The sequence below is a fragment of the Anopheles gambiae genome, chromosome 2 (genome assembly GCF_943734735.2).
Source record: "Anopheles gambiae chromosome 2, idAnoGambNW_F1_1, whole genome shotgun sequence".
In the NCBI taxonomy this organism is placed as follows: Eukaryota; Metazoa; Arthropoda; class Insecta; order Diptera; family Culicidae; genus Anopheles; species Anopheles gambiae.
This window is the reverse complement of record NC_064601.1, coordinates 38718983-38735847: the sequence shown is the minus strand read 5'-3', so window position 1 is coordinate 38735847 and position 16865 is coordinate 38718983. Positions and strand designations below refer to the sequence as shown.

General features: G+C 48.6%; 4 protein-coding genes across 5 annotated transcripts; 2 read left to right on the top strand and 2 right to left on the bottom strand.

The window, feature by feature from the left end:
• Positions 1-734: 734 nt before the first annotated feature.
• LOC3290860 (GRIP and coiled-coil domain-containing protein 2) lies at positions 735-6342 on the bottom strand. 2 transcript variants are annotated; one of them, XM_562377.5, is made up of 5 exons: positions 6123-6342; positions 5925-6033; positions 1603-5858; positions 1420-1528; positions 735-1352 (listed from the first exon to the last, which is right to left on the bottom strand). In XM_562377.5, the coding sequence occupies exons 1-5, from the start codon at positions 6147-6149 to the stop codon at positions 1306-1308; spliced, it is 4548 nt and encodes a 1515-aa protein (XP_562377.5). In that variant the 5' UTR covers positions 6150-6342; the 3' UTR covers positions 735-1305. The 2 variants fall into 2 exon arrangements, with proteins under 2 accessions (XP_562377.5, XP_061505053.1); XM_061649069.1 differs by lacking the exon at positions 6123-6342 and having other exon boundaries at positions 1603-5856; positions 5925-5999.
• A 354-nt stretch (positions 6343-6696) lies between these two features.
• Positions 6697-7996, top strand: LOC1274196 (uncharacterized). Its single transcript, XM_003436466.2, is given in 3 exon segments — positions 6697-6869; positions 6943-7376; positions 7378-7996. Coding segments are annotated over 3 exon segments (975 nt in total). The 5' UTR covers positions 6697-6760; the 3' UTR covers positions 7810-7996.
• A 117-nt stretch (positions 7997-8113) lies between these two features.
• LOC11175551 (follicle cell protein 3C-1) lies at positions 8114-8720 on the top strand. Its single transcript, XM_003436465.2, has one exon. It carries the CDS (start codon positions 8119-8121, stop codon positions 8683-8685), a length of 567 nt encoding a protein of 188 aa, XP_003436513.2. The 5' UTR covers positions 8114-8118; the 3' UTR covers positions 8686-8720.
• An 8-nt stretch (positions 8721-8728) lies between these two features.
• LOC4577344 (large ribosomal subunit protein eL42) lies at positions 8729-9673 on the bottom strand. Its single transcript, XM_001230916.3, has 3 exons — positions 9552-9673; positions 9122-9295; positions 8729-9014 (listed from the first exon to the last, which is right to left on the bottom strand). Exons 1-3 carry the CDS (start codon positions 9552-9554, stop codon positions 8877-8879), a joined length of 315 nt encoding a protein of 104 aa, XP_001230917.2. The 5' UTR covers positions 9555-9673; the 3' UTR covers positions 8729-8876.
• Between the last annotated feature and the right edge of the window lie 7192 nt (positions 9674-16865).

Below are 16865 nucleotides of genomic sequence, written 5' to 3'. Positions count from 1 at the left end.
GTTATTAAGCATTAATGTTATTTGTGGATATATAATGAGTAATGGATAAAACAATGTTCACTTACTTTTATCAGGAACTATTAAACAGTGGCGCTGGTTGACGATCTTCATTAATTTTTTTTCTCAAATTTTCCCATTGAAAAAGTTCTAATGCACCGAAAACACTTCACTTTCCTGTTCCTGTAAAGTATAAACACGATCTCGCTAGATCAAATCAATCATTGGTGTTCATTTACACGTCTTTCAGTTCTGGGCGTTTATGCTTGGTTACGCTCTTTACGCCATATAGTCGCACGCAACGGAACGAGACAGCATAAGACAGCATAACACAAACCCAGCGCCCAGACAGATAAAGTGCTATGAATATATCTTGCCCACCGGCCTTGCCCGCATCCCTCGCAGTTCCGTTCCCCGCAGGCCAACCGGAGCACGGGCCACACACACAGTGAACACGCGAGGCGATAAAATTGCGCATGAGGAGTAGCGAACTACCACATGAACCCGCGCGTGTACCCCGCTCCCGCAACGAAAAAGGAAATGGATGAATACCATTTTCGCACATGCCAATTTGCTGAGATTTCTCAGTGCACGAGACCCGTTTTGCACGTTTCTTTCATTGCTTCATTTAAAGAGCCTCTCCGGGGTCGGAGAGAGCCGGTTATTTTTGCGAGTCCGTGATGAACACGCGCCCGATCGTACGCATGAAGTACGAGTGGTGAGATGTCGTCTGTACCTTTTTGTTTTAAATGTCTGTTTTGTATAGTTTTTATTGCACCTTCAAGAAATGTTCTACCTAATCTGTCCTTATTTCAAACGGAGTCCAAAAGCTAGCTATAATAAAGAGCTAACAACCAAATCGTACAGTACAATAAACGTTAACTCATAATTTTACCAAGGACACAATGCATTTATAGAAATTGGAATCGAATCGGGATACTCTGGGTATATTACGGCATGCAGAGAAATGTAGTTCATAGGTAGTAAGTTGCAATAATTAATTAAAACCATATTAATAACATATTATAACCGCTCATTCCTAAACGCTCTCTATAGTTCAGTGCAATTGCCGATAAAGAGTGAGAATATAGGAATAAAATTGCAATCAGTTTCTTTCCACCCTTTAAACCTTACCAAATTCGGACGGGTCAATCGAAAGGCAAAATGCTTCAATCGATTTGGCAGTGGGGGGGATAGGGGTACAAACTGCCGTAGGAACTATCTAACAAGTACGGGATAAAGGTTTAACACTCTTCTACTATAAAACCAGGAATGGAACCAGATGGGGGCATAATATTCGATGCACTTTTAACTCCACAACAAACCCGTCCATCCACGGGCACTAGGATCAGAACCTACGAGGAAGAGAATCGAAAAAAAGCGTCATTACAATCAATCCATAGCTACGGCGGGTAAACGTACCTTTGGCAACGTTCTGCAATTTTTGTGTCTCCTCGGGGCTAAGCTTAAGTATCGTGTTTAGAACCGGCACCAGCCTAGACCGTTCGTCTCCATTGCTTAATGTTACAAACTGTCACGAACAAATGGATGGAATTAGTATGCAATCTTGCTATGTACCACACACACGGTTCCACCAACACCTACCTTGAATATCACATTTTTCAAATACTCCGAATTGTGTACATGCGCCTCCCGCTCGATCGAGCGCTGCTGCCGCCGGACCTCCTCCTTCAGCAGCTCGTTCAGCTGTGTTAGCTTGGCGAGATCCTGTTCCGCTTCCGCCAGCACCGCGGTCAAATGGCGTACCCTGCTTTCCTGCTTGCTTAGTTGCTCCTTCGTGTGCTGCAGTTCGACCGTGGGCGACGAATCCCTACCGAACAGGAGGCCCTGGTGCTGCTGCAGCTCATGCTCGTCATCCGTCATAGCAACCGATGCCGAATCGTCGAATGAAGTGTTTAGCAGCTCATCCAGCGGAATCACGTCACGACCGCTACGACCGAGACGGGACGAGGTAGAAAGCTTGCGGCGCAATGTGCCAACCGTTCCGCCAGCCGCACCCAAGCCGGTGCTTTCCGAGCCTTCGCCATCTTCCCGTTCCATTAGCAGCAGATTGATGCGCTGTTCATCGGTGAAGGTGGCACGATTTGCACCACTTCCCCCCGGCCCCAGCAGTGGGCTTTGCAGATTATTGTTGTTCAGCAGCGTGCTACGCCCGGCGACCGATGATAGACTGTCCAGCGTAGCCTCGGGCCGGCTGCGCAAGGTTTGCTGCAGCTGCTGCAATTCCCGGGAATGGCTTTCCTGCTGCTCCTCGAGCTGCTTCTTGTAGCACTGGACCAGCGTTTCATTCTGAATGCGCTGCGTTTTGAGGGCTTCCTGGTGGTCCGAGCTTTGTTTGCGTGATTCTTCCATCAGCGAGTCAATGTGCAGCCGGTTCTCTTCAAGCAAAGCTAACAACTCCTTGCACCGAGCCTGCGTGCGGTCTCGTTCATTTTTCAAATCGTCATTGCTGCGCGACAGGTCGCTTACTTGCTTAGCCAGCGCTTGTTGCTTGCCCTCGGCCGAATCCAGCGAACGCTGCAGTTGGCTCACTTCCTCTTCTAGCTCCTTCTCGCGGCTGCTGTCCTTGTTCTGGTTCTGGCGCAGTACGGATTGGGCGCGTATTTTGTAGCTCGCAAATTCAGTCCGCACATCATCCAGCTCTTGCTGCTTGCCGGCCAGGTCTTTTCTTATTTCGCTTAGCTCACCTTCCAGGGCGACGTTGCGCTTGAGCAGTGAATTCTTTTCCACTTCCAGCGAACCACAGGTCTTTTCCTTGTCTGCCGCTATCTGTTCCAGCTCGACGCGATTATTTTCAACCTTCTGCTTCAACCGTTCGTGCTCGTCGCGCAGCTCCTCCAGCTGATCACTGAGCTCTATGCGCTGATGTTCGCTTTGACGCAGTTTGCCCTGCTGGGCGTCCACCTCTTGCTTGAGCTCGCGGGAATGCTTTTGCTGCGCTTCCAAGCCTTCCTCCAGTATGGTCATCTGCTGCTTCAGGCTCTTCATCGTACGTTCCTGCACATCGATCGTGCCTTCCAGCTCTTTCACCAACGTTTTCTTCGCCTCCAGCTTCGTGTTTAGCTCGGCCAACGAGCGCTCGTACGCTTCCATTTCAAGCGTCAACACGTTCGCCTTCTTCACTGCCAGCTTGGACCGTTCCAGCTCCGAGCGTAGCTCCTTCTGCTGTTCCGCCCCTTCGGCAATTTCCTTTTCCTTTGCTTTCAGCGAGGACTTCAATCGTTGATTTTCGGCGTCGATTTCCTTCTTCGCCAGCTGGAATGCTTCCTTTTCGCGCTTTAGGTTTTGGATCTGTGTTTGATACTCGCGGACAGCGGTTTCCAGAGCGCTTCGGTCTTTGCTCGTTCCCTCCACGTCTTTCTGCACCTGCTCCAGCGTGGTCAGTTCGATCGATTTTTGCTCCAGTTCCGCGCGCAGTTTTGCCATCTCCTGTGCCATACCGTCGAGCTGATCTTGCAAACGATCATTTTCCGATTGCAGTGTTTGCACATTTTTATTCATTGCATGTACCGAGGAATCCGATGACGAAGTGGTGGTGGCACTATTCGGAGCAGCTGACGCCTCCTTTTCATACTTTTGCAACAGCACCGTCTGTTCGGCTACCTTCTTTTTAAGCTTCACCGCCAGCGACCGGAGCTTAATGTACTTCTCCTCGAAGCTTTCGTCGATCTCCCGCAACCGTGCCACGTCTTCGACGCGCGAAATCGTTGACGTCGACATGACGTCACTTTGCGCATCGAAGCTAACGTTGGAGCGATTGATGGCGGTCGTTAGCTCATCGCGCTGTCGCTCCAATTCCGCCTCCTTTTCCGCGACCGTGCTTTGCAGCTGTTCAATCTGTTGCTTCAAAGGTTGCATATCGACCGTTTCGGCACGGGACAGCTTGTCTTGAAGTTCGGCTATTTTGGAAAGCTGCAAATTTATAACCTCTCCACGGTCTTTCAGCATTTCGTTGATCTCCTTCAACTCGGACAGCAATTCGCCGTTCTCCGTCTTCAGCCGGTCGCAACTTTCCGACAGGGTGGTGATTTGTTCTTGCAGCTTTTGCACCTGGGACTGCCTTTCATCTACCAACTTATTATCGTTATGCTGGAGTTTAGTCTTTAATTCTGCCAGCTCTTTTGCAAAACGTTCCGTTTCTTGCTCCAGTTCCACTATTTTGTCACTCTTGGTCTGCAAATCTACCGACAACTGTTGACACTTCTTATCGTTGTCGGTGCGAGCTTGTTTCACCTCATCTAGCAGGCGGGTCTTTTCCGACAAAAGTTCCTCCAGTTCGAGCTTTCTGGATTCGGTTTCCTGCTCAAGGCGCTTGCAGCGTTCCTGGCTTTGTTTGAACTTGCCAATGCTGCCCTTTAGCTTTTCGGCCAGCTGTGCCAGTTGTGCTTCTAGGTTTTGATTTTCCACTATCAGCTTCTGCATTACCTGCTGGTTTTCCTCTGCCATCTTTGAGGCTTGTGCCTGTAGTTCACCTTCCAGCGAGACGATTTGCTTCGCCAATCCTTCCTTTTCTCGCTCCATATCAGCCAGCGTTTGTGAAGTTTCGTTTAGCTGCTTCTGTAGTGCGACCGATTTTTCATCACCTTCAGTCGACATCGATTCTAATGCTTCTTGCAGGCGATGGTTTTCCTTTTCCATTTCGCTCAACTTACTGGTTAGGCTCGCAACATGTTCTTCCAAAGTCTGCTGTACCTTACCGTGGTGCTCTAACTGTTGTGTTTGCTTTTGAAGTTCTTCTTGTAGTTGCTTTTCTTGCTGCTCAAATGCACTGGTTTGTTGTTTGTACTGATCCACCTGTGTGCTGAGGCTTCTTTGCGATTCCATGCTTTCCGTTAGCACTTCTTCCTGCGCTTGAATCTTTGCTTTCAACTCAACAATAGTCTGGTTACATACTTCAAGGTCCTTGCGCAGATTCTCCTTCTCTTCGGAATCGGTTTGTAATTTGGCTTCTTGCGCTGCCAGTTCCGACTGTTTATCCGCTTCCATCGAAGCAAGCGAGGAGTTCAAACGTTCTATTTCCGCTCGCAATTCTGCAACCTGCGTTTCGTTACTTTCTCCGTCAGTGTTTCCGTCGTCAGTTTGATCCCGTGAAGCTAGCGAACCAGTTTCGATTTCACGCATTAGTTCCGACACTTTACGTTCCAGAGCTTCGTTCTTCTCGCGCAACCCCTTCTGTAGCTCCTCGTGCTGTCCAACCTTTTCTTCCAGATTGCTCTTTTCCAGCTCGAGCAGGCGTATTTTCTCAAACAAAACGTTTGATGCGTTTACCAAATCTTTCTGCCACTTCGGTACCTGGTCAGAGTACTCTTTGACCGTTTTCAGTAGAATCTTTCGGTCGGACTTTAGCAGTAGCAGCTTTGCGTTAATTTCCTGCACCTTTGCTTTGTACAGCTTTAGCTTGCGGATCAACTTCTCTTCCCGCGGTGTGGGGGCTGAATCGCCCAGCACAGTTTGGCTGCCCTTGAGCTTGATCAGTTCCTGCTCGAGTGCTATTCGTTCCTTTTCGAGATTAGAATTTTCCTCCCGCAGCTCGGCAAACTGTTCCGCTGAGCAGGTTGTAGCGTCCCGTTCCAGCAGGGCAAGCTTTTCCTTTAACTGATCCATCTCTAGGCGCATCGTTTTGGTTTGCTGTTCGTGCGCGGATACTTCATCTGCTAGCTGGGCTTTCAGTTTCGTCATTTGCTTCTCTAGCTCGTCCACTTTCATCGTTGCTTGCAGCTTTTGGTCCATGTACGAGTCGGCCACCTCTTGCATGGCCTTGATGCACTCCTTATCGGCATTTTTCTGTGTTTCGAAATGACCAAGCTGTTCTTTAAGGCGGCGGTTCTCCTCTTGACACTCTGAAAGCAAGATAATTGCGTTAAAAGTAATCAAACCGCAAGGTTACGAAGCGGGTTCTATGTTACCATCTTTAGCTTGCTTCGCTTTTTGTGCTATTCCCAGCAGCCCTTTGCACTTTTTCACCAGATCGTCTCGGCTTAGGTTATCGAACGGGCTGGGCTTCCGTCCAGAATCCTACGGGGAAAAAGCGGGTCATCAAGCGTTCTATTATTGCATGACATCAGCAGCTGAGCAAATAATATCATGAATCGTAGAATTATCACCTGGTCCGAGCTTTGACTAGTGTTCATGGTTTCGGTATTTAGGCACTATTTAGTAGGTGAACAAACGTCTAGTTCAAGCTTGTCTACTTTTAAGATACATAATAGTTAAGTAAACGTGTAAAGATAACGCAAGAAATGTAGTTAAACTTGAATTTCGATGCGACAGAATCACGAAAATAGAGTCAATTTCGCAGAAATTGCCAACTTTATTATTTTGATTACGCTGACGGGTCGTGTCAAACCGACGGCAAATGTCAACGGAGAAGGCGAATAATGTACAAAAATCGATCGCGTGGAAGACAATTGGTTCATACCATTTTATGGATCTGTATTTGAAGAAAGATTCATTTTAGAATATACTGGTTAGATAAGTAATTTTTAACCTGTCTTTTTCGGAGTTATTTCATACCATTTTACTTCCTATCTGTTTTCCACATTAAATTCCGCTTCCAATAATCGAACTGCGCAAGTTTTGCGCACGAGTGTAGCAAAGTTTATCTGCCCTTGCTGTCAACATGGATTGTTTTGTAAACATTGCAGGCCGCCGAACAAAATAAAATAATTGCCGGTACGATTTTGCTCGGATATCAGCAGCATTTTAAAGGTTTTCGTTAAATCATTATACCTTCCCTTTCGAAATGTTCAGCACACAGGAACGTTTGAAGCGCAAAACTCCTGCGGGAGGAATAAATCGAAGAGCGTACCTGTGCCTGCTGGTGGATGAGTATTACGAAACGTCCAACTTAGGTAAAACCCCTACAGCATCTCACAATCTCTTATCGTTTCCTAAAATTATGTTTTTTTTTCTCCACTATTTCAGAAGCGCAACAGCAAGTGACTGCCAATTTAGCAAACTTTGCGTACGATCCGATCAATTGGACGTTTCTGCGCGAAGCAAAAGCACACGAGCTGTTTTACGATATCGTTCAGCAGTCGACGGGAAGCGTAGTGGACCGGCTGCTTCTTTTGCATGCAATCGTTGGGCTGGCAAACATTTGCCTCGATCCAGCGATTGCAGAATTTATCGAGCGAAGCAACGGATACGATCAGCTTAGAGCGCTGCTGGAGAAATATCAAACCGACTGTGAGATTGCTTGCAACGCGCTAACGTGCTATTCTTTCCTGCTTAATGACTCCAGCACTGACCAGTTGAAGAAGGACAAAAGGTTGGTGCGTTTGTTAGAACGTTTTAAGCAGTCAGGAAATCCACGAATTGCCAATATTGCTACCGTACTTGTGGCCGATCTTCAGTAGCACTATGCACGGGCCAAAGCTAGTGCGATGGATGAGCGCCACAAGCGCCCGAGTGCAACCTACGGTAGGGACGGTGTTCCGTTTGACGAGAACATTCCGCGAGACCGATGTTAAACAGTTTGTCGCTCTAACCGGTGACAGCAATCCAATCCACGTGTCGACGACGAACGACGGTGAGCGCAAAGAGCAGCTGTTCGTGAATGGAGCCTTCCTGAACGGCGTCATTGCGGGCATCATTGGTTCCAACTTTCCCGGTTTCGTGGTGACGACGCAGAACTTTCGCTTCCCGAACCGGTGCCAGCTAGACAAGGAGGTGCAGTTCAGTGTCACGGTGGAGGAAATGCGGAAAATCGTAACTGTTTCGTACGAAAGCAAACAAAGCGATCGCGTTGTTTTCGAGGGCATTGCGAAACTGTTTGCGGTGCGGAAATGAAAACACAGTTAGCGTAAAATAACAATGTGAATGCTACTTTTGTGCTGAATGACGCATCTGCCAAGGAAACATATTGCAGGAATGATGTAACGGCCAGATGTACAGCTAGCACTGTATACTGGCTTGAAGTGGACTATTTTAGGTAGTTTAATCAAACAAACAACAATAAAGTATGTTGACCAAGTAAGCTCCTTTCCTCTCGTCTGCAGACGACGTCGCACCTTTTCCTCTAAACGTTGATGTAAAAAACCCCCGTATTAGCTCACGTGTAGTTAGCCACGTTCAGTTACTCATAGATTACCGCCCGAAATGGATACACCAAGGAATCGTTGTACCCTGCTCCGACTGCTTACCATCCTCGTCCTGATACGAGCGGCCACGGGTGGAAAGTACTCCCGATTTCGACTAGCTGACGTGCAGCGCAATGCAGCCACCAATGTGCCGTGCACTTGTGCCATCTTCCTCACCGGCCAGTTTAACCGTTTCAATCGCACGGAACAGCCGAAAGGAAATCCTGGAATACAGCTGGAGCTGATGCAGCACTTCCCCTGCACCGCAGCGGGCAACAAGCAGTGTGCGAACAAATGTTTGGACTCGATCGTGAAGCATCTGCACAACTCGCAGAACGTCATCTGCGCCACCATTGATCGGGACTGCTTCCGGGAGCGAGCCTACCTGTTCTACCAAAACTGTGCGCCCCGCTGGGTGAACAGTAACCTCTCGGCGGGCAAGGAGTTCTGCTGCCAGAATGACAAACCGATGCGATGCAACCTGATGGCGGAGCTGATACGGCAATCGCTGCTAGAAAACGAGGCCACCAACAACGGCACCACCAGCAGCGGTAGTTCCGACGAGCAAAGCACAGCCAACCGGTGATATATCTTAAATAAATAGCGCACACATCACTACAGTACAGGCGTTTGAGTTGTTCTTCCTCACATCATCCCTTGCTCGTCGCGGACGCCGGGGACAGGGGCTGATCTTTTATTCCCGATGCTTTTTTTCAGAAAGATGCGTTCGTACATCCGAATGCGCCAACGCACGTTCCGGAGGCGATAGATAACAGCTTAGAACTGGATCATCTGTCCCTTGCGCTTCTTGTCACCGCCGAGCTCGAAGTGTTTGCAGCGCTTCAGTGGGGTCTGTTTGCGGTACTTGCACTCGACACATTCCATACGCAGCACGATTTTCTTGGTGGTCTTGGCCTGGTGGGGTTTGGAAGAGGAAAAGCACGTAACGGTGAGTGTGAGTGTGTGAGAGTGAAGTTGGCTCGGCGCGGAACAACCCCACCACGGTTCGCCGGTCTGCTTACCTTCTTCCTGAAGATGGGCTTGGTTTGACCACCGAAACCCTTCTGTTTACGATCGTAACGACGACGACCCTGGGCAGCCTGTCGTTCCTTGGACTTCTTGTACTGCGTCACCTTGTGCACGCGGTGAACCTTGCACTTTTTGCAGTACGTACGGCGCTGCTTCGGTACGTTTACCTGCAGAGAACAGAGGAGAGAGGCACGGTGGACCACAAACCGATTAGTATAGGCGCACAACATAACCTTAGAATCCCGCACACACACAAATCGGTGCCAGTAAACATCGTTTCTAATTCATCGCTCGAACGTCCATTTCACCGAACGCCTTCATTTCGGGCACTTGCGGAATGGTTGGCTTGGCCATTGCATAGCAATTGTACCTTCAATAACGCGCAAAGGGGCAAAAATATCGCAAAATTTAGCCGTCACGTACCATTTTGGATGTTCTCGTCGATTCAGTCACAAACGAAAAGAGGAAGCACAGAGCAAGCGGTAAACGTCAGTCGTCCAACGACAGATGACAGAACGCCTGTTTCCGGGATTGACAATTTGAAAGAAAATTCAAGATATGAGATGAACATTCAAGCAAGCGTACGAAGATGAATTCGAGCATGAATTCGAACATGATTCAAGATGAACGTTCGGAGAGATGTGATAGGGGAATATGTTATGATTTTCCTCAAATTGTTCACTTTATGCTTCTTTTACGCAATCTAACGATAAAACAAGCAATTTAATTTTGTTTCTACATAATGGCAAATATGTATTTACAGAATATTCTGTTGCGTTTGTGGAGCGTATTTTAAAAATGATTTTAAATGAATAGATAAAACACCCCAACAAAACTTTCAAACGCACACTGTGTTGTCCTTTGTAATGAAACATGCTAGACCAACAATCGCAGCGCGCTGAATAGTGGAAATTGGACACCAATTTACTGTTCCCATCAGCTAAAGCGAAACACTTGTAGCTCGGGAATTGCTTTCCCGATTTGTCCGATTTTACCCCGACCCGTACACGGGAACACTTGGCCATTTAGCACTCGGGAGGAGAGTGAATGTCACCGCGAGACACCGCATCAAATATCCATAAGACCACCTTTACTGCCGACTCATTACCGTAATGTCCTCCGTTGGTGGTAATCGTCAACCCGTCGGTAAGCAATCACTGCTTGGATCGGTCCGTGTGTCCTGCGCTTCTTATCGTCCACTTCTTTCCATAATTTGAACCACACATACACCGACACACACACGGAGACAAATATACTCACACTTTTACATCTGGCCTGAATATAAAGTCGCTGGCGCCTCGCTTACATCCTCTCCCTCTTGCACCATCTTTCCCTGCTCGCCCATCGTTTGCTGTACCGTTCGTCCGTTTCCATTCCGTTTCCTTTTTGGAGGACAACCATGCGCGCACTCCTTCGGGGCCGATCGGTTGCGGTACGCAAAACTGGAGAGCGTCTTCTTCGCACATAAATTGTCATTTTATGGTTTTGATTGGAGTAGAAATTTTTTATTTACTCCAAACACACCGCAATCACCACCCCGGTGTGAGATCACAACCCTCCATTGCCCCCTCAATTCCTTCCATATTTTCCTGGCTTGTTTGTGCTGGACATTCTCCAATCTCACGCTCACTCTCTTTCCCCCCTTGGTGCCATGTTGCCCATCCCTGGCTTCTTTCCCCCATTAACCTGGGTGTCCCTGTGTAGTGGTGGTGGTGGTAGCTCTCCAAACGCTCCGTTGAATGTTGGATTACATTAAATTTTACCTTTTCCTCTTCTTATTCTTCTTCTTCTTCTTCTTCTTCTTCTTCTTCTTCTTCTTCTTCTTCTTCTTCTTCTTCTTCTTGCTCTTCCACTTCCAGTACTCAGTGCAAATTGGTATGGAACCGGGCAAACCGAACGATCGTCCTTACCGATGCCACACAACTGCCCATTGCCATCGTCATTGCCGTCGATTCCTCCGCACAAAACCACACCACCACCTGGGATGATGGTGCGCACCGGACGAGGACGGGGACAGAAAGGAGGGAAAGATAAATAAAATAAAACCTTACCCCTCTTCAAATGATACTTCATCCCTGGACCACTTCTGGGAATGGGTCTGACGCAACGATCGAGCGAACGAGAGGAAGCGAGCGAGCAGGCGAGCGAGCGACCCACCACTCCTTATCACGGCGAGGGGTTCGTTCTCGGTTTCCTCGCCTCGGTTCTCCGATTCCGTTGCTGATTCCGTTGTTTATTTTATTATTTCTCCCTTCCGACCCTCTACTTGCCCGTTCATCCCGACGCGCTATCCCTGTGAAATGCCCAACCTCCGCACGTTCCACCGTGTGCATCTTCCCGGTTTGAGAGTTGGAGTAGTTTTTTTTTGTTCCTGTATTTGGCCTCCTTCCTTCAAAAAACCTTTCCCACCGGCCACTGACCGGCTCTCACTCACTGGCAGCGCAACAAACTTTCCTTCACACGCAGAGCACGAACGAATCGCTCATCGCTTTTGCGCACCATTGTAATCTTAACAGCCTGCTGGCAGTCTGATTTCGATTGCGGCTTACGCATTCATTTGCAACATCACTAACCAAGCACATACACACACACGGACATGCCCAAACACTGCTCATTACAAGGCTTTTCAACTGCGCTGAAAGGAATCGTTTGGTGACTGTCCCGCTTTGGTTTCGACGAAGTCTTCGAAATAGGACCACCTATCACCTATCACTTATCAAAAACGGTGCCTGCCCGGCTTTCTTTTGCTGAACGTTTCGTGGCTTGCTTCCCGACACCTTTAAAACGACTTTCAGTTTTTGCGTTGCATTCAGGGCAGCCTGCTTAATTGTACATCAAACGCATCTGATCGAATGGTGCGCCATCGTTGCCGTTGCCATAGTAGCCGAACCCTGGTGCGCGCTTCCATTCAGGTGTTCGCATCTATCGTGGCGAAATGGGGAGGATAATGTCGCCTGAAGCGAACGATCCCTCACAGACACTCCGGAGTAGTGATGGGTAAAGTTGGCAAATATATGGAGTCGACTCCGATCCGACTCCGTTAAATTCGGAATCGATTCCCAAAGGTAGGTATCATACGGAGTCGTCCGGAGTCGTCCGGAGTCACCCGTAGTCATTCGTCGGAGTCGTCCGGAGTCGTTCGGAGTCGTTCGGAGTCGTCCGGAATCGGTTGCAGTCGAAGTCGTCCGGAGTCGGCCGGAGTCGGCCTTCGAAATCGTATACGATTCGGGGGGGTAATCGGGGGATTTCGAAATCGTATACGATGGCCTGTATAAGAACCGCTCGCACAAGTGAAAAACAAAAAAAAACACGGCGAAATGAAATACCTGATCACAAGAACATTAAACCAAGGCTCCTATTGAGTCCCACCGATTCTGATTTCGGTCGACTTCGGACGACTCTGGACGACTCCGAATAACTCCGATTCCGGACGACTCTAGACGACTCTGAACGACTCCAAACGACTCCGGGCGGCTCTGGACGACTCCGACTCCGAACGATTCCGACAGACTCCGGACGACTCCGGACGTTTCCGACTCCGGACGTCTCCGGCTCCGAACCACTCCGGACGACTCCGAACGACTCCGGATGACACCGGACAGCTCCGGACGACTTAGGACGACTCCGGGCGACTCCGACTCTATGTGAATCTTCTTCTTCTTCTTCTTTTGGCTCAACAACCGTTGTCGGTCAAGGCCTGCCTCTGTACCACTTACTTGTGGAGTTGGCTTTCAGTGACTAATTAATCCCCCCATAGTAGGATAGTCAGTCCTACACGTATGGCGGCACGATCCATTTGGGGCTTGAACCCATGACGGGCATGTTATTAAGTCGTACGAGTTGACGGCTGTACTACGAGACCGGCCTAAATCTAAATCTGGGGGTGAATCTAGTGGTTCCATTTTGCCGGAGTCGGGATTGAACTAACAATAGTCGGAGTCGGATCGGAGTTGTGGATGCACTCCAGAGATCACATCACTACTCCGGAGAGATGGTCCGAGGACGGCGCACACACACGCACACGGCCGATAAACAAATCTCCAATAAAGGAATCTCCACAACTGCTCCGCGCACGAGTGCGATGGGGCAACAAGTGTGCGAGCAAAAGGAAAAAGTGCATCATCCATGCATTGGATTGGAGCACGCGGTAAGATCGAATGGGATGAAGGGGAACGAAATAATTTTAAACCGATCAAAAACGCTTTATCGGTAGTCATTTTTCGTTACTCCCGAAGAGGGAAGAGGTATTGATGGATCACGAACCGGAGCATCAGCAAGTCAGCGGCAGTTGAAACCCTCTCCCCAGCCACAGCACTCCAAAAAGGGATCTGCTGGTGCGGGCCCACTCACCGGGCACAATTCAATAAAATTATACGACCCCCACCGCTCCATTTGCATACGCATATTCGTGGTCGATGAGTTGATGAGAGTGGCTGGAGTGGCTTTCCGTTTTCGGTTCCCGTCCCTTACTGCATTTCTTTCTCTCATCCTGTCGCGAACGTTCGAAGCGATTCCATCGCCAATGACCCATTTGAACCGGCGGTGTCCTCGAGACCTCGCTGGCCGAATATCTTGACCCTTTCGGGTGCACTTGGAGCAGTGGAGTGAATTGTTGGAGTGTGCAACAGACAGGCGAGCAGGGCAACGGGAAGACATAACCCATACGGGAGGGCAGGATAGATTACTTCCCGGAAGCACTCGGCCACGGCACAAACCGGAGGTGGGAGAAAAGGAGCCCGGATAAAAGATGGAACCCGGAAATGGAATGGAATAAATTAGATATCAAAACTCCGTTAACGGTCCTTTTAAAAGCGGCGAAATGACAGTGGGAAGGATTGCAAAAACGAAGTGCCAATGCAATGTTGACTTCAAATAGAACCGTTACTTCTTCTTCTTTTGTTCACCTACAAAAGTATTTAAAATTGGCTTTTAGAACGTTAATTGAATTCGCAAAATCAAATCCAAATTAAAAGTTACAAAAAAAACTCCACCCAACACGTGTTTTGCGCTCATGTTTTGCGCACATGTTTGCGCACCGATTATTGCGACCGATCGATAAAGATGCTTCCGGTAATGGGAAAGACAGTTCGCCCCCCCCCCTTCGACCCCTCTGCAACGCTGCGACTGCATGCTAATTAGCGATCGAGAGAGAGTGAGAGGGAGCGACGGCTTCTTCGTATTTGTTTTCGCACGGGAGGACGCAACAATTAAACATCAGACACATAAATGCACGCACGCAGCAGCACCGCGCGTATCTCTTTCCCTCTGTTCCCTTGGGATGTTGCAAAAAAAAGAAGGCAAAAGAACCCTTAAACCGAGCAAGTACAGGAAGGCGAGCCACACCATACGCTTGCAGAGTGATGGCCAGCAGCCCGGCTTACGGTAAGGGGGGGTGGAATAAACAACATGATGAAAAATCTAAAGGAAGTGAACAGACGAGCGAGATGGCGTTTAAGATAGCCGACAGAGGAGGTGGAAGGGGGGGGGGGGGAAGAAACGGGGACGAATAAAAGTTCAACTCATAAATTAATTTACCTCTCGTGAGCTTTGCTTTCATTTCCTTTTTGGTGAGATTGGAGTGTTTGGTTGGGTTGGTGCGATCGTTCTTTTCTTTTCCTTTCTTTTTTCCATTTTTTTAAAGTGACTTTGTTGTTCGGTAGGGCTGAGAGTGATCAGCATCCTGCTGCTTCCGTTATTTGACGAAAGGGTATCACTTTGCTGCTCTTTTACATAGTTTTAACTTTTTTCTCTATATTTGTAGGATTGTTTTAGATCTCTTTGTTTTTGATCGCGAGTTTTTTTTTTTGACGATCGCACGAAACGTTTCTTGTTGATCGCGTGTTGTTTTTAGGTGTGTTTTTTGCTGAGTTAGTTCGTTTGCAAAGCAAATAGAATTATCTTTATTGCTACCTACGATTGCAGCCTTTTTTGCTCTTACACGGTACAAATTTCAAGCATCGTTATATCCCATACGCCTTCATCGCCTCTCGCTGATGAGCTTTTAATCGTACGGCATTTTTCCAGAACTCATCTCCAAAAAATACTGACAATAATCCCTCGCATCGCACATTCTTCGCGCAATTCGCTATCCGTAAAATTCCATTTCCGTGTCTTTATTCTGCTACTTGCGGGATAATCCAACACCAACACGAAAATAAGCTCTTACGCCACAGGAACACAGCGGTCCGCCCACCCTACAGGTACAGGCCTTACTTGGAGCGACAAAACCAGGACTAGTGAAGCGGACACCAACGGTTACACACTGTCGTACCCGGCGGTGTAATGAGTAAATAGTAGCTAATCATCGTTGACCTTCGTCGCTCGTTTTCCCACATAAACCAACAAAAATGGCCCTGTCGCACTGATCCCATGGATGGCACCCCACCAAACATTGATTGTCTAGGCTTGATGAAAGGAATACCGATGTGTGTGTGTGTGTGTGTGCGTTTTTTTTAATTCCACCGTCCCTCATCCACGTCTCCTAGGCCTCTGTTTTGGATGAAAGGATCCGCCATGCTTTCCACCTGATCGTTAGAGAGCCCCAAGAACCGTCGCCGTCGTCGTCTAGGCCCTGTTAGTGAACGAACGAACGCGTACGAGCGGACGGCGGATATTCAATCAAACGTGGAATTAATGGTTTACGGTTCGGCTTTGCGGCTTTGGTTCTGGTGGAGTTTTATTGGGTACTTTGCGCGGAAGGATTAACACTCATAATTAGAAGAATGAATCCAGAATTTCGGTTCCCCGGAGTGAAGCGGAGATGCGATATGAGGGGAGGGATGCATGAAATAATAATCCAAAAAGCGGTGAAACCAAAACCCGGGAGTATTTTGCCCGTAAGTAAGCCAAAATTCTAACAATCTGGAAGGTAGGATCATCTGGTCCAAAAACGACTCGGCACTGGTCGGTTCAGCAGGCAATCCTCATGGCTGGACTGTTGAACCCATTCGCCATTCGCCGAACAATTGCACATAAAACAAGTGGCCTGTTCCGAATATTCGTCAGATTCTTCATTGCATCAACAGATGAAAGATCCATAATGGCGAGGGCAGCAGAAGAAGAAGAAGAAGATGAAGACGAAAACACGAAACGCACAAGAAGCGAAACCTTGTACATCGTTTAAGGAAGGAGCAGTGCCTCGGCCCCGACCAAACGATCGAGGCGAAGGAAAGAGAACGTACAGTAATTATAAACGATTTCGGCGAGGTCGTAAAACGTCCCCAACTCAACGCCCGGACCAGGATGCATAGTTATGATGCAGGGCTTCGGCAGAGTGGTCCTTGGCTGGGACCCGGCCACCGCACCGGATGTGTCGCACCCGGAACCGTACGATGAACCCGCGTACACAACCCGGAATCAGTGGATCAGTGGACCGCCCAGCCCACGCCCAGCCTGCCCCCTTAGCTTAGTTGACAGCAATAGCTTTTGAGCAATAGCGCATAACGCGATTGGCTGGGAGGTTAGCTGTTCCATAAGTCACCAAGTCGTGGGGGATGGTTGGAGAGGAGCAGTGGTATGGGGCCCTTTTGCAGCTGCAATCTGTTGCTGGAGTTGGGTGGGGTGGAGACACAAGCAGGAGGGGTTGATTCCCGTTCCGGTTGGGCGGTTTCCGTACGATTTAGTCGGTGCCTCGGCCACGGCCAGTCCTACCACGGTTCAGTCCTCTCGGACTCGGACGGTGCTGCCACGGTTGGGTGCGTCCGGTGATGCGTACACGCGGCAAAACACACCCTTTGG

Coding starts and splice junctions, on each gene's coding strand:
- LOC3290860 (XM_562377.5), bottom strand. CDS start 6,149: ATGAACACTAGTCAAAGCTCGGACCAG. Junction 5,859..5,924: donor AGCGAAGCAAGCTAAAGATG/GTAACATAGAAC, acceptor TCTTGCTTTCAG/AGTGTCAAGAGGAGAACCGC. Junction 1,353..1,419: donor ATTGCAGAACGTTGCCAAAG/GTACGTTTACCC, acceptor TCTTCCTCGTAG/GTTCTGATCCTAGTGCCCGT.
- LOC11175551 (XM_003436465.2), top strand. CDS start 8,119: ATGGATACACCAAGGAATCGTTGTACCCTGCTCCGACTGCTTACCATC.
- LOC4577344 (XM_001230916.3), bottom strand. Junction 9,015..9,121: donor AGCCCATCTTCAGGAAGAAG/GTAAGCAGACCG, acceptor AAACCCCACCAG/GCCAAGACCACCAAGAAAAT.